This window comes from Equus caballus, chromosome 24 (genome assembly GCF_041296265.1).
Source record: "Equus caballus isolate H_3958 breed thoroughbred chromosome 24, TB-T2T, whole genome shotgun sequence".
NCBI classification, from domain to species: domain Eukaryota; kingdom Metazoa; phylum Chordata; class Mammalia; order Perissodactyla; family Equidae; genus Equus; species Equus caballus.
Window position 1 is genome coordinate 35387949 of NC_091707.1, and position 22553 is coordinate 35410501.

The 22553-nt window shown below is 53.7% G+C and overlaps 1 protein-coding gene across 36 annotated transcripts in view; it reads left to right on the top strand.

Annotated features, from left to right (window-relative positions):
• The window catches only part of TMEM63C (transmembrane protein 63C), a 77940-nt gene that overhangs the window by 25122 nt on the left and 30265 nt on the right, over positions 1 to 22553 (top strand). For 7 of the 36 annotated variants that reach the window (XM_070250248.1, XM_070250258.1, XM_070250256.1 and 4 more), the window contains exons 3-7: positions 10879 to 10936; positions 15155 to 15317; positions 15848 to 15927; positions 16385 to 16466; positions 21256 to 21293. In XM_070250248.1, the coding sequence (XP_070106349.1) occupies positions 15168 to 15317; positions 15848 to 15927; positions 16385 to 16466; positions 21256 to 21293 (350 nt within the window). In that variant the 5' untranslated portion in view covers positions 10879 to 10936; positions 15155 to 15167. Of the gene's footprint in view, positions 1 to 10875; positions 10937 to 14424; positions 14575 to 14887; positions 14977 to 15085; positions 15318 to 15847; positions 15928 to 16384; positions 16467 to 21255; positions 21294 to 22553 lie in introns of all 36 variants that reach the window. The other 29 variants (XM_070250254.1, XM_023628167.2, XM_023628164.2 and 26 more) reach the window with 10 other exon arrangements.

Genomic DNA, 22553 nt, shown 5'->3' on the forward strand with positions numbered 1-22553 from the left:
CTTTTCACCTCGGCTTTGCTTTTGGTTTGCTTTGGTTAGGTATGCACAGAGCGCAAAATTCAAAAAGTAGAAAAGAGAATACAATGAAAAGTAAGTCTTCTGACCCTGCCTCAGCCTCCATCTAGTTCCACTCCCAGCAGGTGGCTACTGTCAAGTGTCTTGGGCCCCCTTCCAGAGAAAATCCAGACACAGGCAGGGGCTCATTGCATCTTGCTTTCTTCACTGAAGGGAGCATCCGTTACTCTTTATTCTGATTGGCTGCTTTCCGTTGTTTGGGTCATTCCGTGTGTGTGTGTGTGTGTGTGTGTGTGTGTGTGTGTGTGTGTGTGTCCATCTGTGTGTCCCCCCACCTACTGAGGGCAGATCCACCTGCTATTATCTTTCCTCCCCACTTCCTCATCCGTTGCCGGCACAGAGCAGGTATTCATCTACATATCAATGAATCATCAACAGCTGCTTGGGTCCGCCTGCGCTGGGGCTCAGCCCGCTATCTACAGAGCCTCGGGTCTGTCTGTCTGTTTCCCCCCACCCCCACCCCGCAGTGTGTGGCACCATCCACCAGAGCCCATCCTGGCAGCAGAAGGAGCTGGGGTGGGATGGCACCCAGTAGCCTGCCTTTTTGCCCCTGCAGCCGGGCACCCTCATCCCTGCTCTAACTAGGCCGGCTCTGGGCCCGATGGGGGCCTCTGCTGCAGCGACATCTCCCCTCTTGCCCTCCCCTTGCGGTCCACTTGGGATTCCTGCAGAGGAGTCCGTCAGGGAAGAGGCTGGGGGGAGAACACTGCCCCTGGCGTCTTAGCCCAGGGACAAGCAGGGAGGGGCCCGCGGATGAGGAGCCCTTTGCCCAGTCTTTGCTGGCTGACGGCTTGGTCCAGACTTGTTACCACGGAGACGGAATTACAGCAATAACTCAGGGTCGAAGTGAAGCCTGCAGCTTCATCCAGCTGCGGTGGGAATGTATTTGCTCCACAACACAACGGGCCACAATTTTTTTCTGAATCAAGACAGAAATGGACGCCTCGGTCCAAGATTTCACCATGCCCTCAGTCTGCTGATTGAGCAGAACTCCCCGGGGAGATGAAGGGGCAGGGGCTGCCCAGCCCTGTGAGATGGGGAGCCAGGGGGATGTCAGCCAGCAGCAACCTTTGCTCGTCTGTGGAAGGAGGGGCTTCGGTTAGAGGATTTGTCAGAGCCCCTCCAGCCCAAATGCTCCGGGTCTGAGATCACAGGGGCCAGCGAGACCCACTGCCAATCATTCTTTTCTTCCACAAATATTTGTAAAGCACTAAACTCTACCCGGCACAGCAGAGAAAATAATGAGCAAACACAGCCGCGGGCTCTGTCATCAAGGAGGTTTGCATCCACTGGGAGAGTCAGCCATTTGCTGTGTCATCCTGTAAATAAACATCAAATGTACCAGGTACTAACAAAGAGAATGATACTTAACTGTATGGAGCCATTGCTATGAGCTAGGCACTGTTCTAGTGTGCCATGTGAACTGGTCATGTAATCCTCACCCCCACCCAGTAAGGCAGATGCTACTGACATCTCCACTTCACAGATAGGGAAACTGAGGCACAGGGAGGTCAAGACACTTGCCCAAAGACATGGAGCTAGGAAATGGCAGAGGCGGGATTTGGACCCAAGGAGCCTAGTTCTCCTTAGGGACCCACACCTAACTGCCACACTGTGTCTGTCTCCCAAGATGCTCTGAGCCCTGGAATGCGAGAGCGTGGAATGTGGGGGCTTGAGCTGGTCTGGAGTTCTTCCCTAAGGGAGCAGAAATTGAACTGAGATTCACTAGTGGGAGAATGAGTTAACTAGTGGGAGGGGGAACATTCTGGGCAGAAGGACTAGCATAGTCTTCCCATCTTCTGTGGGAGGGAGGGTGGCATCCTTCAGGCACGGAGGGAACAACGAAGGAGGCCAGGGGAAGAAAATGTGGGGAGATTGGGTGAGATGAAGCTGGAGTGGTCGGCAGGCCTTGTTGGCCGAGTGAAGGAGGGGGACAGAAAGCCCCTGCAGCTGACCCTGTCACATCCCGTGGGACGGCTTAGGCCCCCTCGTCCGGGAAGGCTCCCTGGACACTCCAGGTCGGGCTCAGCGCCCCTCGTGTGGGAGCCATGCCCCCAAGGCAGCTCCCCTCACACTGTACGTTGTCATTGCCTCTCAGCCAAGGCCTTTTTCACGCCCTTCTAGACTGAGCTTGGTGAGGCGAGAGACACATCTTTCTCAGCACCCACTACCCTGTGGAGAACTCGGGGTGGAATAAGTGAAGGTTGTAAGAGTTAGGGGAAGGGAGATTGCTGAGGCCTGGGTGCTCCGAGAAGGCTGCCTGGAGGAAGCAGAGTTGAGCTGGGCCTGACGGTGGAGCATTCCTATTGGAGGAGGACCAGGAGGCCTTTCCACAAAGGAGGGGAATGGAGGGAGCAGAAAAAGCCAAGGTCTTTGAGGGGACAAGGGGCCGTCTGTCTGCTGGAGCTGAGACTTCTGGTAGCAAGATGGGGGAGGTAAGACTTGGGGGGTCCCTGGGTCCAAGAGGGCCTCCCCGTGGAACAGGCCAGGAGCCAAGAGCTCAGATGTCAGAAGGAGCAGGGAGCCAGGCAAAAGCTCAGGCCTTGGCTTCAGGCCTTCACCCCCGCCCTGCCTTTCCACTGCTAGCTGTGTGACCCTGGACAGGCTCCTCACCCTCTCTGGGCCTCAGTATCCTCATTTGTCAGAATGGGGACAGTCATCACCCCTGCCCCGACAGGGCTGTTGGGGGTCAGGTGAGATGATGGCTGTGAACACACTTTATAATCTGGAAGAAAGCTCGCACCAGGCCCTCCATTAGGCGCCTCAGAGACAGTCCAGAGGCCAGGCCCATTTCAGGCCCCCGTCCCCACCCCAGGAGGCTCTGTTTCTCTTTCTCTGACCCCTGTTTCTCTTTTGTTTCTTCCCCATAGGAGTCTAGGTTTCGACCACCCTCCAATTAAATTGCCTATGGTGGCCTCAGTGGCCACCATCTTCCACTGCTTGATTAGGGGTGGGGTGGGGAGGCCGGGAGGGGCTGAGCAGGTGGCACGGCAGGCTGGCCCCCCACTTGCCCAAGCGAAAGCTGTGCTGGGGGAGCCACCGAGCCCCCTTCCCTGATCTCTGCACCTGGGTCTTGATGCTGTAGTCAGCACCCTACCACAGCTGCCAGGAGGAGTTATTGATCTGGGGAGGGAGCATGCCTCTGGTTTCCGGGCAGTACCCCAGGGGCCTGGTGGCCACCTTGATCTTCCTGCACGTGGCCCAGCCGGACCCCGTGCGGGGAGAGGGGAGGTGGTGACATCGGATTCAGGCCTTGGATCTTCTTTCTGAGCAGCAGCCTGCACGGAAACCATCGGGCCCCTCCGCTCCCCCCACCCCACCGACAAGCGTCAGCGGGAGCTGGTCAAAGCGAGGGCTCTCGAGGAGGGCAGAAGGATTTGATATAGAAGATGAAGCTGATTGTACGGATGCCTGGAAATACCAAGCTTCCTTTCTAAATATCACTCTTTCTAATTATAAACAATAATACATGCTCTTATTAGTTTTTCAAATTTAGAAAAAAGTTTTAAAAGACGCCTGACAAAACATAGCCCCACCACTCAGAGGTAACTGATCTTTTTTTCTACAGGTATAATTTTGGTTTTTTCTTTCTTTCTCGTTTCTTTTCTTCTTTTTTTGTTTTAGAATTGAGATCATCTAGTGTAACAGCATTATATCCCTCTGTTTTTACCCTTTTGTCTTTATAGTGTGTCAGGAGTCGCCCCTCTCCTCCAGGTGTCTCCCTGAGTCACTGCCCAGCTCCCAGGGACCTGGGCACCCATGACACCCCCACACCTCCCTCTCCTCCTGCCTCCAGCCCCATTTGGACACTATTTTGTCTGCTCACCGACTTGGGGCTATGGGCAGAAAGGCTTGGGCCCCTTGTTGGGGGTGCTGGGGCTGGAGGGCAAGGAAAGGAACCTTCCTGGCAAGGAGAGGGGTCCCAGAGGTGAGACGGGTCAGGGGAAGCCATCCACCAGCTCCCAGCCCTGGCCCAAACGGCTGCCTTCTCCCCTTGCTGCTCTCCAGCCCCTCTGCCACCTGCAGCCTTTCCTCCCCTCTAGCAGAGAGCCCCTTAGATGTGGTACAGATCCGGGAGTGGAGCCTGGCTTCCTGTACCCCAGAAATACAGCCCTCCTGGGATGGGCTAAGCAACTCTCTCCCCCGTTGCGCCTTCAGAGGCCGTATGATGTAGTGAAGCCAGACACTTAGATTCCAGTCCCGCCTCTTTCTTGCTCCAGTCGTGTGACTTTAGGTGAGTTACTTAACCTCTTTGAACCTCAGTTTCCCTGCCTGTGGAATGAGGATGCTGATTCCTACCTCTTAGGCTGCTACCTCTTAGCCTGCTTGTGAGGCATAAATAATGGTCAGTGGGACAAGCATAAGAAGACGCCCAGTGCTATGGCTGACCCATCACAAATGTCCACATCTCCTTCGCCTTTCTCCTTCTGAGGCCTTCTCAGGGGCTGTGCCCACTTGGGCCTGGAGCGCATCCCCAGAATTCTGTATCAGCATTTACTTTTCTCCACTTAGCTTCTGTCTTCAGCCTGGGGGCTTCATTCCTGTTTGCTGGGATTGCTGTTCTCTGCCTTGGGGGTGGCATATAGCAGAGTGATTAGGAGGGGGCTGGGTAGTCGAATATCCCAGGCTCGTGTCCTATTTGCTCCCTGGCTATGTGACCTGGGCTAGTCACTTAACCTCTCTGTGCCCAAGATTCCTCATCCATAAGATGGGATAATAACAGAACCTACCTGTTCTTTGTATAGGAAGCAAAAGCCACTCTAAAACTTTAAGCAAAACAGAATTTAATACAGAGAATTACATGCTCACAAAATCATCGGAAGAGCTAGAATCTGAGTCTGCAGAGCAGAGCAGAACTGACCCACCAGACAAACCAGTCCTCAGCCACAGCTAGGATGGGACTGCTGGAGCCATGAATTCATGTCCCCTCACCTGTAAGCCAGGGATCAGGGACCCTCTTCAGCCTGTACCACGATTGCCTCTCGCCCCACCCTCACCCACACACACATTCCCCGGGAGCCAGAGGCTGGGCATTGATCTGCTGCAGAGAGCTCCTTCTTCTCCTCAACACTGCTTGTCAGCAGAACACAGCCCAAGCATCAGAAAAATGGCCTCCTCCTCCCTTCCGCCTTATAAATCTATCTCCTGTGCCTCTAATTGATGGAACTTTATCTGTATTCAGAGCCCCGGCTGCAAGGATGTGTTGGAAATGTAGTTTTAAGCTTCTAGCTTCTGAAGTATAGGAAAGCACACTAGAAAGAGGTGGAAATGGATGCTGAAGGCCGTCGACCCTATCCAACATGCAGTCTGATAGGTTTGTTAACCCAGATGATGCATTAAGAGACTTGGCACAGTACCTGGCACATAGAGCTCATTCAGTAGGTGTTAGCTGTAAATCTTATTATTGGACAAGGGTTACCAACGAGCATCGGCTGACTGCCCGCAGAGAGAAGCAGCAGCAATGCGTTGCTCTGCGTGGTACTGTCCATGGTGCTGAGCGTCCTTTTGTGGGTCCTAGCTGCTGGCTGCCTAGCTGCTTTAGTGGGCCTGATGGCAACATGGAATCCCAATCTACTTACCTCATGCTGGGACTTCAGGGGGTACTGAGAGAGCTATTTAAGAGCTTCTGAGGAAGGCTGACCTCAATCCTAGGAAGAAGATAGCAAAGGCAGCAACCAGCATTTGGGGTACTGGTAGTTTACAAGAATGTCTCTATGCACTATCTCCTTTAACTCTCATAAACTCTATCATAGGCAGGATGGACATAATTATATCCATTTTGTAGAGGGGAAAACTGAGCAGCAAGAGGTTAAGTAGCAGCTAATAAACAATAGAGCCAGACTCACACCCAGTCTCCTGACCGAAAGTCTTATGTTCTGTCCACTCCATGACATGACTTTGGGGAGCAAGATTTGGTAACCAATGATGTGCCGTGGGGAGGCAAAAATGAGTGACTCAGGTACTTTCTGCACACTATGCAAATGTGTGCAAGTCACCCAAATTTTATTATTTCCTGCCCCTGAGTGTGGCCCTGGATAAAGGACCATCTATCTTTCATTGAGACCTACTACATCCTGGTCACTGTGGGAGTACTATGGAAAGTATAAGAAAAAGACATGGGCCCTGCCATCAAGGAACCCATAGATTTGTTGAGCAACTGGCCACTCATGGGAAGATGGGAGGATAGCACCAGGCAGTGGTAGCAAAGGCCAGCTCTTTAAAGAAGGTGAGGACAAAGTACAGACTGTGCTGGTCATTGGAAGAAGACTTTGGGGAACAGGATTTGAGCTGGCCCAGGGGCTGTAAGTGCTGAGACCAAGACCCAGCTAGGCCCAGGAAGAAGTGGCTCAAACTCAGTTAGTGTGGGGCCAGCAGCTCTAAGAGACATGGGGTCAGGATAGAAGGCACGATGGTGCCCCATGAAGAAAGTGGCAAGACCAGTGGCATCTGGCATAGGGGAAGATGCAAGAACTTGGGGATCCCAGTGGAGAGGTGGTGTGGCCCTCTGTGGATCACTAGCCAACTTTCCACAGTCTCAGAGGAAAGGGAGTGGGGAGGAGAGATCTCCCAAGAGGAGAATATAAGCACAAAGTCTCATGAGCTGCCCCACTGCAACATGATTTAAGGGGCCCTGAACTTCTATCCTTTATCCCTCAATCTCTTCATCCTCCCTCCTTATTTAGGGAGAGTCAGAAAACCCTTCAGATCTTCTAGAATTCCGTATTTAGCTGCAAAAAACCCCTGAGAATCTTAAGCTAGTGTTTATCCTGGCTGCACATAAGAATTGACTGGAGACTCATTCTTCAAGTCTGAAGTGGGACATGAGTATCTGGATCCAGTAAACTCCTTCCAGGTGATTCCCGTGTTCCAGAAAGCCCAAGTTCTAATCCCAAATCCACCAGCCTTAGGCAAATCTCTTAGCCCTCTGGCAACCCAGTTTCTTCATATGCAAAGTTGGGCAAACCATCTTTTGCTGTGAAGATATGGGGTGCTTGAGACTCTAGGGCAGTTTAGAGCAAGGAAGGGCTCACTGATACTTAGGGGAAGATTCATGGCCAGCTGGCATGGTGTGTGTGGGATGACATTAACCGGGGTGACACCCCCTTCCCAGGTCCTCCTCCAGAGTGTCCTGCCCCCTAGCAGAGAGAGGGAACCTGAGCCACTGTGCTGATGTCCTGGAAAGGGTGGAGGGGAGATCTGAGAGCAGAGGGCACGGAAGGAATGTGAAGAGAGACCCAGAGAAGAAGGGGTGGCCATGGTCAGGAGCTCCAGTTTACTTAAGGTCCAGAACCATGGGAAATAATCTTTCCTGTTGTTAACAAAAAGATGATGAATTATTGAAGAGACTGAGAAGGCCAGATGGCGGGGGCGGGGGGCAGGTGCTGTGGCTCTGTGCACTCTCGGGGGGACAGGGCTGGGAGGGGAAGGTGGAATCTCCTCACCCACAGCTTCTTCTCCTAGGATGTGGCTTATGGCTATAGTAATTTGCTCTCCAAATCAAAATGCAGGCCCTATGGACCAGCTCCTGAGAACTCATGGGGAGGGGGGAGCAGAGTGGGCTCTGGGCAGTGCCAGAAAATGCAGGCTGTGTCTCTGAGATATCTGGAATCCTAGGTCCAGCCTGGCCCTTAGATACCTCCCACTGAAACCCCTCATCTTACAGAGGATGAGGCTGTGGCCCAGAGAAGGGAAGGCACCTGCCCCAAGCCACATAGATGGCCCAGAGCCCAGCTTTCCTGAGACTGCTCAGTCCACAGTACTTTCCACTGCACCATCCTGGAAGGCTGGGAAATGTTCTGTCCCTGGATGGGGCTTGAGCGAGGGCATCCCCTTCCTCTGCCCCCAGCCCAGCACTGCCAGCCCAGCAGAGACCCAAAGGGCCCAGGAAGTAGCCCAGCAGAGAGTTACCAACTGCCTGGGTTCAAGGACCAGCTCTAGCACTGTGGTCTTAGGCAAGTTATTTAACATCTCTGGGCCTTAGTTTTCTCTTTCATTCTAGTACCCCAGGGTACTTGTGAGGATTAACTGAGCTAGTACTTAAATGGGAAGTATTTATCCTATGGTAAGTGCTCAATAAATGTTAACTATTAATAAAATTGGCCCCTCCTTGGTCTTCCTGGACCACCCTAGCTCTGGGATTTGGGCTCCTCACACAGAGGACTTGGCCTTGAGATGTCTAGCTCACCTGGAAGGAAAAGCGGGGAGCAAAGTGTGGCCTAGCTAGTTAGAACAGCAGTAGCTGAAACCAGGCGAGGTCTGGAAGCCTGGGAGTGAGCGACGGGCCAGAGGAGTGATAAAGACAAAGTGAGTTCTGTTCAAAGCCTTTGCCCGGTTGCTGAGGGAAAGTTTGCCCAGGCCTAGGATTGCCAAGCCTCCAGCTTTTGCCATGGGAGGTTAGGATGGGGGAGAAAGGGGAGAGGAGGAAGGCCATGCACTCCCCTGTCGGATAAGATGTGCAGATGAGAAAGGGACTGGAGAATCCTGACTCACCAAACAGCATTGACACCGTCTCTCGCTGCTCCTCCTTGGCCCCAGAGCAAGGCTGACATTTGCTTTTCATGCACAGGAGGACCAGAGGCAACAGCCACGTACAGGCTGCAGTTTGAGGGGTAATGGACAGCCCTTCCCACACTCCACGTCTCTCCTCTTGCCTCTTCCAGAACAGAGGAGATGGAAGGAAACTCAGAATGGTCCAGTCTGGGCCCCTCTCCACCATCTCACAAACAAGCTGATGACGATGATGACAGTACTAGTGAATACTGATCCCATGTATTCCTCAAGCACTGTGTGAAGGGCTTTATGTGAAGGATCTTATTTCATCTTCACAGCAACCCTGGGAGACAGTGCTGTTATTACCTCCACTTTCCAGATTTGAAAACTGAGGCTCAGAGAGGTGAAGTCACTGTTAATGGTCACACAGCTAGCAAGGGTGGATCTGGGATTTAAGCCCAGACAGTCTGGTTGCAGAAAACCCACTGCTCCCTACTGCCCTGACCAGCCTCCCTGTGCTCTGCTGTGAAACCCAGACTCCAAAGGGAAGAGTTCCCTGAGCCCCCTGCACCGGCGGGTTGGTGCCCCTGCTCTGTGTTCCTTGAGCATGCTCGGTTTTCAAGTTTTGTTCTTTCCAGTGCTGGTGCTTTGATCTCCGGAAAGCTTTCTGACCCTCTCCTTCACACCCAAGAGCTAGCTTTCCTTCCAGAAAGAAGGAACGTCCAGGCATGGTTTAGGGTGAGAACAAAAGGCGGGCGCTGCTCCAGGTTTCCACGGCAACAGCCTCCCTCATTGCTGCCTCTACTTGCTGCCAACAAAGCTGAGGAGGGTGGCGAGGGCGGGGTGAGGCTCTCTTCTCTCTTCTCCTTCCTCACCTCCCCTTTGGGCTGGGCAGCCAGGTGAGCTGAAAGCCTGCACCCGACCCAACCCTGCTAGGTGCATTTCCCCTTGCCTCCGAGCTTAGAGGCTGGGACCTTGTAGCTGGGGGTCCTCCCAGGCAGAACAGCAACTGGACCAGGCCTCCCAACAGTGATCCTCTCCCCATATCCCAAAGCCTGTGAGCTTTCTGAAAATGACCTCACATTTGTACTTCCAGGGTCTACACAGGGCCTGGCAAGAGTAGATACACAATGAATTCTTGTTGAATGAATGAATAAGCAAATGAAAGGCAAACCAGTAATCCGTCCTACACACTAACCATGACTATTCCTTTTCACTTTCCCAAAATGCCATGCTCAGTCTCCCCTCTGAGTCCAACACTGTTCCCTCTGCCCATGCTTCCCCACCGCAGTGTGCTGATTCCCACACCTCCTCCCGCCTCCACTTGGAGTTCTCTCCCTCACAGAAGGCTTCTCAGACTGCTCCAGGGAGGTCCCTTCCCATGGCTCCTTTCACCTGGGCTATTGGGCTAGTGTGCGGTGGTGTGTACCTTGCATGCTTGCATGCCTCCCCAGTGAGTCTGGGAGCCTCGGGCAGGTGGGAATGGGGTCTGCCAGGCCCCCAGAGCCTGGCATGATGCCTGGCTCCTGGTAGGTATTCAACCCTTCTTTGTGGAAGGAAGAAAGGGAGGGAGGGAGAGGAGGAGGGAGAGATGCTTTTGGAATGACAGAGAATGAGGGAGAAAAGAGCAGCATCCAGCACTCAACCCTGCTTAGAGCCAGATGGAAGCCAGAGCTCTCCAGAGCCCAGGACCCCTCCCCTCCCCTCATCACGCAGAGTCTTAGCAAATTATAACAGTCACATGTCCTGTGGTTGTGTAGCAATTCACCAAGTGCTTTCACATCCTTGGCCTGGTTCCAGTCCCCAGCAGCCCTGAGAGGGGCTTCTTAAGCTGTGCCCCTCATTTTAAAGGGGAGGGTTCAACCAATGGTGCTGGGACAACTGGAGAGCCACATGCGAAAAGACAAACTTAGACCCTTACTTCACACCGGTCACAAACATTAACTCAAAATGGATCATAGACGTCAATGGAAGGGCTAAAACTATAACACGTTCAGGAGAAAATCTTTAAGACCTTGGCTTAGGCAAAGGTTTCTTAGATACAATACCAAAAAGCATGATCCATAAAAAAAAATTTGATAAATTTGACTTTGTCAAAGTTTAAAACTTTGGTGCTTCAAAAGACGCCGTGAAGAAAGTGAAAGACAAGCGACAGACTGAGAGAAACTATTTGCAAAACACGCCTGTGATAAAGGAGGAGCAGCCTGAGCCTAAAAATGAGAAAAGGGGCCCTGAGGGATGATGCGGCCAGCGAAGCCGTCCTGGGTCCCTAAGTCTCGTGGTCTCTACACTGCTTTTGTTCTTTTGCAGCAGCCCCTAGCTGAGTGGAGCCTCCAGGCGTGACTAGGAACCTCACTGAGCGCAGACTCAGGTAGGAGAAGTCTCACCAAGGTCTTCTGACTCGCGGGCTCCGCATCCCTCCCCCATTTTCCACCGGCTTCCTCAGCGCGGGCTCCCCTCAGTGGCCACCCGCAGAACTGTAGCTTCCTGCCGCAGCTCACCGGGATGCCGCGACGGCTGAGATGCTGCCCCATCCGCCAAGAGACCCCCAAATGCCACTGCTGCTGCTCTGACCCTCTGGCAGAGGGCTTACTGTTAAGCTGTACTGTGTTCGATGTGAACTATTACAGGTTTACATTTGGCTGAACATGTTAGTGTAAATGAGGTAACCAGCGACCTGGGGTCATAAAACGGTGGTCAGCCTAGGCAGAAAGAGAGGGGAGCAAAAGTGGGGAAACTTAAAAAGAGGCAGGAGACTCCCTGATCCTGTTAGATGCTGATCTGGTGGGTAGGAGGGTGAGTTCTTGTGCTCGCCTTCCTTTTTCCAGGACTCATCTCATGATACCCCCTCTCCCTGTTTTTGTCAGTTAGCACTGGGAGCTCCAGCTCCCAGGCCACCTCTGCTCTCCTGAATGCCATTCCTTTTTCCTTTTTTCCCTTCTCCATCCCCATCTCCCAACCCTCCCCAACTCCTGAAACTGTTCCGCTGTGCCCCCTGGAACTCCGCATCCACTTTCCATTTTACAAATATCTATGTGATGCTTCCTGTGTGCCAGGCACGGTTCTCCGCAATTGACAAATCTCAATCCACTTACTCCTCTTAACAGCACTGTGAGGTGGGTGCTAATTGCCAGCACCATCCCCATTTCCAGATGAGTTAGCTGGGGCGTGGAGACAAGTAGCTTGCTCGAGGTCACTCAGCAAGCAAGTGTTGGAACCGGGGTTCAGTGTCACAGAGCCCACGGTGTCCAGAAACACCCCCAGCTCCTTAGTCCCTCAGCTTCTCACTGGGAACTGAAACCCGAGACTCCCCAGGAGCCCAGGACCCTTAACACCCTCTCGGGGTGGTTTCTGTTTCTCTTCAACACCGCTGGCCCGGAAATGGGACGTCTTTCTAGCTCTTCTTTGCAACTTCCAGACTCTTCCTCCTTCCTGTCCACTAAAGCCCCCCATCTTGGACCCACAGGCGTCAGCCCAGACATCCTACTCCCCTCTTTTTCACAGGCATCAACCCCTCCCCCCAGATCACTCCCCTTCTTCTCTGAAGAGTTCAGTTTCCACTGTCACTCGGTACTCTCCCTGTCTTCATTCTAACTGATTTCAACCTCCACATATCCCCGAAGAGGGTCCTTCCGACACACTGTCCTCTCAGTTCCTTGCCCTCCCTGCTCAGCCGCTCACTCCATGGTCATGCCCTAGACCTTATCACTACCCACAACTGCCATCCCTTCTTCATCATCTCGGTGTCGCCCAGCTTGTTTTCCAACAGCCGCTTCCTGTCTGTCAGCTCACACCCTCTGGTCCCCAGCAATTCTTTCACCCCCCAGAACTCCAGCACCCTTCGCTGTTCCTCACCCATCTCGTGTCTCCTTTCTCTCCTCACCTCGCTCAAATTCTGTGGCCAATCATTAAAATTGCTCTCTTGCATATACCTTCAGACCTCTTGTCTCATTCTCACACCTGCTTGGGAAAACCTCCTCCCCAATTAGCTCTGGCTTTCTGCCTCTTCCACTCCTGCAGCCACGCATGTGAATGCAGCTGGGGAAAGGCACAGGGGGTCTCACTGCTCCTATTGTACCTTCAGGACCCTGAATCTCAATGGTCCTTAGTGCTGCCTGCCAAGCCTACTGCGTTCCCCTAATCCAGCCACTCGCTCACTCCTCTAGACTTCTATTGCTACCTTTTTTCCTGTCCTCAAACATCCCACGGCTGCCCGCCAGCACCAGCGTGCACTCATCTGAGACCTTGTTTCCTCTTTTACTGAGAAAGTACAAGCAGTGGGAGAGAGCGTCCCCAGGCTCCACCAGGACCCCTGCCTCCCCTCCTGCTCCCGTGGGTCAGCATTCCGGCCCTCGGTGAAGGCCATGTTCTCCGCCCGTGCACTAGTTCCCGCCCCCACCCCCATCCACACATTGCGCCAGCGAGTTGTCTTCTCTCCTTCATCACCACATTTTTATTTTCTACCAGATCATTCCCATCAGCATACACCGTGCTGCCATTTCCCCCATCCTAACCACTTCTGCCTCTCCTTACTCTTCCAGAGTTTTCCTGCCCTCTGGCTCCTGTCCCTCTCCTGTCATTCTTTCCTGGACCTCTTCCAGTCTGGCCACCAATAACCCCCACAATGCCTTAACTACGCTAATTCTCGGTTTTCATCTTACCTGACCACATCAACACCACTGGTCCCTCCCTTCTGAAAACATTTTCTTTATTTGGCTTCCAGGGTACCCCCCTCTCCTGCTGTTCCTCCTTCCTCACTGCCTGCTCTTCTCAGTCTCTGTTTCTGGTTCCTTCTCATCTACCAGCCTCTATGTAGTGGAGCATCCCAAGACTCAGGCCTTGAACCTCACCCTACACTCGCTGCTTCAGCAATCGAGTCCTGCACTTCCAACAGTCATCCACAGGCTGCTGATGCCCACATCCACGTCTCCAGTCTCTCTTCTGAATTGTGGACTCACATATCCAGCCACCCGCTCGACATCTTAGCATGTCTGAGACCTAACACCCGATCTCCCCACCACCCTGTGCTTCCCACCCTGCACGTCCCGTTTTTCCCCTCCAATAACAGCACCTCTGTTGTCCCAGTTGCTCAAGCCAAACACCTTCGAGTCGTCCTGGGCTCCTCTCTTTCACACTCCCCATCCAATCTATCGGCAAATCTGGTTGACTCCACCTTCAAAATATTTCCAAAATCTGACTACTTCCATCCTGGTCCAGGCTACCATATCTCTTGCCTGGATTGTAACAACTTCCTCCTAAGTGACCTCTCTGTGTCTCCTTCTCTGCTTGCCCCCATTCATTCTCAGTGCAAGGGTCAAAGTGATGCCTTTAAAACCTAAGTCATTCATGTCGCTCCTTGGCTCAACCTCCCCTCCCCATGCCCTTAGCTCTCCCCTGTCCAGTCAGATTGGCCTATTGGCTCTTCCTCAATGTTCCAGGCAAGCTTGCACCCTGAGCCTTTTGTTCTATCTGAAGTGCCCCCTCCCCCCACCTCCCACAGCTACATGGTTTGCTCCCGCTCTTCAAGTCTCTGTTCAAATGTCAACCTCTCAGTGATACCTTCCCTAACCACCCTCTCTACAGCTCTAATCTCACCCTCACCCTGCACTGCTCCTCCCACTAGAATCCCACAAGGGAGGGATTTTATTTGTCTTGTTCACGGATGCATCACCAGCCTTAGTCTGGCATAAAGCAGTTGTTCACCAAATGTTTGTTGAGTGACTGAATGAACAAGCCTCCGTTTCTCAAATTGGAGAGAAGAGTTTCTAGGGTGAGATGAGGGCTGGAGCCAAAACGAGTGATCTTGTGAAATCAGAACAACCTTGTAGATAAGTCCAAGCAGCTACTTGTCTCTTCCAGTTTTCACCTGCGCTTTCCGCTCTTGTCCATGCCTGAAGAACATTGATGCCAGTGACCGTGAGCCCTGCATTTGAGTCTTACCAAGATGCTCAGGCTCGCTGGATTGGCTCAGGTCCCCAGGCAGGTGCTGATCTCCCTGGTTAGTTCGAGGTAAGACAGTGACGTTTACTGAGTCACTGCTGTGTGCCGGACACACGCATCCATACTTAATTTAGTCTTAGGAGCCATTGCCTTTCCTGGAAACTGGACCAGAGCATCCTAGGATGTTAGAGGTGATTGTCAGCGAGCCCCGTCTGTGCGGCATCCCATGAATGCAGTGGTTCCATCCTCCAAACTGAATATTTTCACTCTGAGACCTGACCCGCCTTTGGGAAGTTTCTTCATTTATATACAAGAAAAGCTTCACAAAGGTAGACGTAGGGAGACCCATTTGGATGAGCATTTTACAACTCTTTTTGTAAAGGATGAAGTGATCAAAATAAGAATGCTCCCGGGGAATCAGGCTCACCTGTCATCGCAGCCCTCAGTGTGAAGAAGCTGTTCTCGTACAGGGTAGGGCTGTGGGCCGTGGCGGGGCTGACCTCCTGCCTTGACCAGTTACAGGCTGGCACTGGGCGCTGGGTCTGAAGCGCACTGAGCACACCTCCCCCCACCTCCCCAGCAGGCTTCTGCATTTTGCCTAGTGAGGGCGAGCGCTCGTGTCTGACCTGGACACCCCTCCGTTCACCAGGGAGCCTCCCAGGATGGCTGTCTCGCCGGGTGACCTGAACGCGGTGGAAAAGACAAGGAACATGTCGGCGGCCGACTGCTTCCATTCTCGGAACACGGTCCTGCAGGGGCAGCCCTTCGGGGGTATCCCCACCGTGCTGTTCCTCAACTGCATCTTGTGGGTGGTGAGTCCTGGGCACTGCGGTGGGCAGACAGTGATGCAGCAGAGGCTTCGGTGGTCCAACTGGACACCAGCCACAGCAGTGGGAACTCCCTGAAGGCCAGTCCTGCCCAGGGAAGCTGGAGTGGGTGGGCCTCAGGGAAGAGGAGGCTGGAGGAAAGGGCAGAATTGCTAAGATTCTCTTTCATGTGCCATTGTCCAAAGGCCAGTGCCCTTGGGCCTCCCTCTCTCCCTTTGCTGCTTTCTCCAAGGAGTGTTCTTGTCCGAGAGCTCTAAACATGCCACCAGCACCTTCATCCAAAAAACTCTGAGCATCCACCCTGTGTCAGGAAACGGCTGGGCACTGGGAATCCAGAGTTGAAAAAGGCATAGTCTGTTCCCTGACAGAGCTGGCCACCTAGTGGGGGAGCCCCAAGGAGCCCCCGGGGACCTCAAGGACAGGCTCTCCGCCATGGGAATGCCCTGCATGCCCAGGGGCCGAGCGGGAGGCATCCATCAGCTCTCTTGCTCCATCTCGCCTTTCTTGGCCTGCAGGTCATCATTTTGGTTTACTCCTTCCTCCGGAAAGCTGCGTGGGACTACGGGCGCCTGGCTCTGCTGATACACAATGACAGGTAAGGAGAGATGGGGGTCAGGATGAGTGAGCTGCTTGCTCCCGTGGGGGATGTGCCACCATGACCAGGACACGGCTCTGCCCAGTGCTCAAGCTGCAGCAGGTGTCTCGTCAGCAGGTCGCATGTTGTTCCCCAGCCCTGCCCCTGCTCTGGCCCTCCCTGCATGAAGGGAACTTGGGGGCCAGCCATCTCCGGGTGTGAGGCCACATTTTTCTCAGGTCTCAGACTTTCTGGATCCCATGACTCCCAAGATGTGTTAGGCACCTGGCGACAGGGGTAATTAATGTCTGTACCCAGAGCTGTGTGCTCAGCAAACCAGCTGAGGTGTGTCTGCTGCTGGGCAAGAGGGGCCTGCAGCCCTCGGCCCAGGCCCAGGGTGCGGGGGAGACAGCAAGGCAGGCCCCTGAGGCCTTTTCTCTCCTTTTCCCCTGACCCCGCTGCCTTTCCTGGCCGGCAGCTTGACCTCGCTGATCTATGGGGAGCAGAGTGAGAAGACGTCTCCCTCGGATATTTCCCTGGAGATGGAACACAAGGACAAGGTGAGTCTGGGTCCCGGCTCTGGGCAGGCAGTCCTGGCATGTGCCGGAAGGAGCATGCTCATTGTCAGGGGCTTGGCAGTCAGCCAGGCCCAACCACTTCTAACAATGTGACCTTGGACAAATTCCTCAGCCTTGCCAAGCCTCAGTCTCCCCATCAGAGAGATGGAAATATTAACCATACCTACTTCCTAGGGTGCCAAGTAAGTGTTAGCTAGTTCTAATATTTTAAATGGATTTTTTCTTTTAAAGACTTTATTTTTTTCTTTTTTCTCCCCAAAGCCCCCCGGTACGCAGTTGTATATTCTTAGTTGTGGGTCCTTCCAGTTGCGGCATGTGGGACGCCGTCTCAGCGTGGTTTGATGAGCAGAGCCATGTCTGAGCCCAGGATTCAAACCAACGAAACACTGGGCCGCCTGCAGCGGAGCGTACGAACTTAACCACTTGGCCACGGGGCTAGCCCCGTTAAATGGATTTTTAAAACTAATTTTCTGCTCTTCTCAAACCTCCAACTGTTCTCGCAGCCCCAATCCTGCCCCAAACCCCTACTCTGAGCCAAGGACTCACACAGATGATGCGAGATGTCAGGCAGGGATTTGCTCAACCTTCCACCACCCAGCTCCGCCTGATGGAGCCCGGTCTGCTCCTTCCTTCTCTTTCCTGTCGAATGCCACTCCCCCACTTGAGCTTGTTCATTCAGCCAGTTGCTCTGGAGCACCTGCCGTGTGCCAGCCACAGGTCTGGGGCCTGGGGACTGGGCAGTGAACAAAACAGACCAAGTCCTGCTTTGTGGCACTTTCTTCCTGGGTCAGAAACACCCAGACAGAAGCATATGGGATGGTGGCAAGTGCATGAAGGAAAAAAGGGACAAGGCAGGCACTCAACAGCAACGGAATGGAGCTGAAGTGTTACAGATGGTGGTCAGGGATGGTCTTGGGCAGATGGCATTTGAGTGGGGACCTGAGTGCAGAGGAAGGGAGCCATGAGAACTTCCCTTGCATGCCACACCCCGCACGACTGCCTGTCTCCTCTGCCCCGTCACAACTAAATTCCTGCGAGAGTGGGCTAGGCTGGCTGTCTCCATCTTCTCACCTCCCACTCACTCCTCAACCCCCTCAAATGTGGCTTCCACACCACACTTCCCACCACTCCATCCAGACAGCCCCCGAGGTCATCTATGGTCCCATGCCATGAAATCCAATGGACTTTCCTCTGTTCTCATCTAATGTCTCAGAAACTTCTGACCCTATAACCACCTCCCCTTCTTGAATAAGCCCTTCTACTTGCTTCTATGACATTGTGCTCTCTGGGTTTTCCTTCTGCCTTCTCTGTTCCTCCTCTGTCCCCTTGCTCCTCCTCAACACATGGCGTCCCCACCGCTGATCCCAGACTCTCCCTCTTGCTCTTCACTCTCTCTCTCCAGGGCAACGTCATCCACGCTCATGGCTTCAGTTGCGACCTCTGCCCCAATCCCTCCTAAATTTCCGTCTCCTGCTAAACCGTCTTCTAGGCCCCAGCCCCATTTATCCAGTGGCTTTCAAACTCTCTCCACGTGGACGTTGTAAAGGCGTTTCAGATTCAATATGTCCGCAGGACGCCGTGATCTCCCTCCACATCCGCCTGCCCCTACATCCCTGGTCTCAGACTCTTCCCACCACCCCCAGCTGCACCCCTGGCTCTTTCCCAGTCCCCCAGGCCTGGCCAGTTCATTCCCAAGCTGTGTGCTTTTCACCTTCCCAGTTTTGTTTCTTTCCACCTCTCCCACCATCCCCCCGTCCAGGCCTCCATCAGTTTCTTGCTTGATGATGGTGGTAGCCTCCGACTGACTTCTTTAGGTCCACACTTGCCCTCTACCTCATTCAGAGCAATCCCCATGAACAGGGACACAACCATTCCCCCGTGTAACCCTTCAATGGCTTTCTGATGCTCTTGGAATACATTGCAGATGCCTTGCCATGGTCTCACGGTTTGGCCTCTTGCCCACCTGTCGTCCAACTTTCTCCTCCCAACTCCCCCACCCCCAGCCACATTGCCTATCATTTAGATCCTCAAAAGTGCCACCTCCTTCCCTCCAGAGGGCCTTTCAGCTGCTCTCCCCTCTCCCCCTCCCCTCTGGCCCCTCTCTGAGTGAACAGACTCACACTTTGTTCAGATTTCAGCTCAAGCATCACTTCCCCAGGGAGCCCTGTCCACCTCATTGGGGTCCAGATCTTTTTCTATACACTCATGGGAAATGCGTTCCTTTTCCTCAGTGCTGATAACCCAGTCCGTGATGATACACCTACACGATCAGTCTATTGTGTCTGGTCCCCCAGGGAGAGCAGTCGCTGGCCTGCTCTTGCTCACCATTGTCCGAGCACCCAGTCCAGCCTGTCGTGTAATTCGCATCTGATACGTATTTGTTGGATGCTCTGAGTGAGTAGAGCCGTATTCCTCCCAGAGACTGGGTCCCCTGACCTGCGGGATCTGCCCAGAACAGAGCAGGGAGCCTCAGGCAAGCTCTTCCCCTGGGGGTTCCTCCACAGAATAAGGACGGTCACACTGGCCTTGCAAGGTGGCTCTCAGGTTTATTTTTAGAAACATCACTTGGTTGGGTTTTTTTTCTTTTTGGACAATGACAAAAAGGTCATTTTATTTTAAAAACATCTGAGAAGATAAATCATTATGGCAGCGATGGGGCAGTCAAACTGAAGAGTATAGAAACTGGACAAGGAGGGCCAGTGGGCTGAGGTGGCCTGCCATGCTCCAGCCAGGATGGCGGGGCACAGCCAGGCTGAGCGGTGTGGGCAAAGCAAAGGGGTCTCACCATGGTGACCTGTGCAAGTCAGGGCAGGGGTCATGACCCCATGTGGCGGGAGTGGGAGGATGGGGCCACCAAGATAGGTGCAAAGAACTGATCACTGCCACCCATTCTTGTCGGCTGAGCTGGCTCCTGGGAGCTGGTGGCCATTTCCTGCAGGGGTGAGGAGAAGAGGGCAGTGGTATCTGCATCTCAGCCCTTCTGTGTGTGTTTGTGTGTGTGTGTGTGTGAGAGAGAGAGAGAGAGAGAAAGAGAGATAGTCACACATGCGCTTGCACATCTGTTTCTATGTAATTTTCATGGGTGCGTAGGTCACACTTCTGCTCACGACCTCCACCTTTTTCTGGACAGTCCTGCGCGGTATGAATTCCAGGGCATGTGTGGCCATGTGTGGTGTACGCCTGTGCACCTGTCTTGGGAGGGGTGGATATGACTCCCGGGGACGTGTGTCCTCTACTGTGCATAATCCTTAGGGGCCATCAACAAAACCACTAGCTCCCTTAGCAAATTGCCCCCCTGTTTGCCCAGAGGTGGGCAGTGGAGAAAGACACTCCACACGGGGAGGGGTGGCCAGACTCTCAGCCCAGCTCTTGTCTAGCAGGCCACCCCTCCCTGGGGGCTTTCGCAGTCCCTGCTGCCACCATCATGCTATTCCCCTTCATTGCTCTGACTCGTACCTGGGCATCTGTCTTCATTTTTCTTCCCCAGGACGTAGCTGGGGAAATGGTCCCACTTGAGGTGGACACTCCCCGGGTGGGCATTCCTACTGTCAGTCAACCCAGCACAGGGACAGGACTTAGAAGTTGGCCTTATGCCAAAGGGAGCAAGGACCTTCTTTCTGTTTCTTGCTTACCTGCCCCTCATTGCTTCCTTTTGGGAAATACCCATTCCCCAATCCGTGTGGTTCCAGGACTGTCAACTGAGGGGGCCTGGCTGGTTCAGTGATGTGCTTGTGACCCAAATGGGGCCAATCAAGAGCTGCAGCCTTTTCCAAGATTTTGCTGAACCCTCCAGGATCCCAGAAGGAAGCACATACCAGGGTAATTTAACCAGCTACCTGATCTGGCAGCCTTAGAGCCGTGGGTCTCAGCCCACCTCATGCATGCTCTTTGCAAGCTGACTCCCTCTCTAGGCCCTCCCAGCACCCCCATGGCAAGGCTGCCTTTCCCCACCACCCATAAAGTCCAGACAGCAAGACCCCGAGAAAAAGGCACAATCAACAGGACCCTCAGAGGCAACAGAAGAAGCCCAGCTCAAACTAGTGTTACAGGAAAAGGCTAATGTGCAGCTTGAGTGTGGGGAAATCTGGGAGAGGCAGCTGCTTCAGGTACAGCTAGATCCAGGAAGTCCAGCATTGCCACCAGGATTCCCTCTCTGTTCCTCTATCCTCTGAGCTGGCTTTTTTTCTCAGACAAGCTCCTGCATGTGGCATCAAAGACAGCACCAAGCCACTCCTGACTTCATGGTGTTTACAGAGGTGCAGGAACCCAGAGGGAGAGAAACCTTTCCCAACACCCGTATCAATCCCCTAAGAGAATTTTAATTGGCCTCACTTGGGTCATGCTCCCGTTGGTCAACTGACTACTGGTGGTAGATGCCTACTTGATGGACAGCCCCCCGGGCCATATGCATGGGGGAGGGGCATTTCCCAGAAGGAAGCAATGCCAGACAGATGGAAAGCACCAAATGTCCCCCCCAGAAAGAGTCCCTTCTCTCCCTCCGGTCCAAAGCCCACCCTCTGAGCCCTGATTTCCTATGAGAGGATGCCCGATGGCAGGAATGTCAACTCACTTCTGGGGAGACATCTCCCTCAGCAGTCACCGCTGATTCTGGACGGAGCCGACTTCCTTCCAGGACTCAGGCTCTTTCTCGCTGTCTCTCGCCTGGGAAGGAGGCCCCGTCAAGACTCGGCTTCCGGCCGCCTGGGTCCCCAGAGCTGGGTGGGACAGGCCCAGCCTGGATTTTCTCACGCTTTCTCTCCTTTCTCCCCAGGGCTTCTATTCCTGGTTCTTCAACACCATCACCATGAAGTAAGTGCCTGAGCTTTCTGAGCTTGTGACAGCAGCGTTACCTTCTCTGAGGGAGGGGCGGGGGTGGAGTCTCGTGCCCTGCATGACAGGCCCTGGGCCTGAGCTCCGTATCTTGCCCTCCACTCCCCACTGACCACCACAGCCTGGCCCAGGCAGAGGACGCTTCGGGGTTACAGTAGGTGAAATGGGAACTGGACATAGCCCATAGCCCATTTTCTCTCTGCCGCAGCCCTCAGGAAAGGACCACTGTCACATGCTCATAAAAATGCTTTTTGAACTCCACACCAGGAAAAAGAAGTCCTTCATGCATTGCCATTTGCTTTCATCATATTTGTCAAAATGGGAAAGCCCCACCAGGCAGAAGGGCAGGCTTCCTCTCTCAGCCTCAGCGCCCGGTTACAAAGAGACAGCCCTTGCCCGCCTCGCCTTCTGAATCTCTTCAGTGCCAGGCCCCACTTGGCAAAGCCAGACCCCAAGTCACCTGTTTTCTTCTGATTCCCCCACACCAGCCAGATGCTTCAGCCAAGCTGCCCTTTATCAGAGCTCTGTGCCCCTACTGTGTGTATGTGCATACATGCACACACATATGTGTGTACACACTAGCACACACTCTGGTATGTGCACACTCATACACACATGCACACAGGTCTGCCTCTACCTCGGAGTCCTGAACGATCCTGGGCTCTCCCTACTGTCCCCCGTCCTTCCTGCCCGACCCATCCTGCAAGCCCGTCCTCCAGGGTCCTTTCTCACCTGGCGATGCCTGCCTTAGGGTGCAGCCTCACTGCTCTTCAGAGGCCAACTGCACCCGGGGCCCTGACCGGGCCTGCTAATTTGCTTCTTCGCAAAGGCTCATAGGACTCTTCCTCCATGTGCCTCTACGCCCACCATTCAAGGGCCTTGCTGGGAGCATCCATACATTGTCTCAAGACCCCACCCCACCCCATGAGCCAAACTGGGGCATCTCTCCTCCCCTAGACCCTATGAAAGACCTGGGGCCCTGTGGGGGAAAAAGCCACCAGTATACTGGGCCCTGGGAATCCCAAGCTGGGCTTAGGGCCATCAGCCTCTGATGTTTGAGCCCCCATCTCACTGAGAGGGGGGACTCCCCATGGCCTTGCCCTCCAGTCTTCCTTCATCGTTCATCAGAGTCCCCAGGACGTGGTCCAGCTAGTTTGTGCGTGGTCCAGGAACCTCAGCCACATGTGGGGGGAGTGGAGAGGAGACTGTTATTTCCTGGCACCTTCTCTGGTTTTGCTT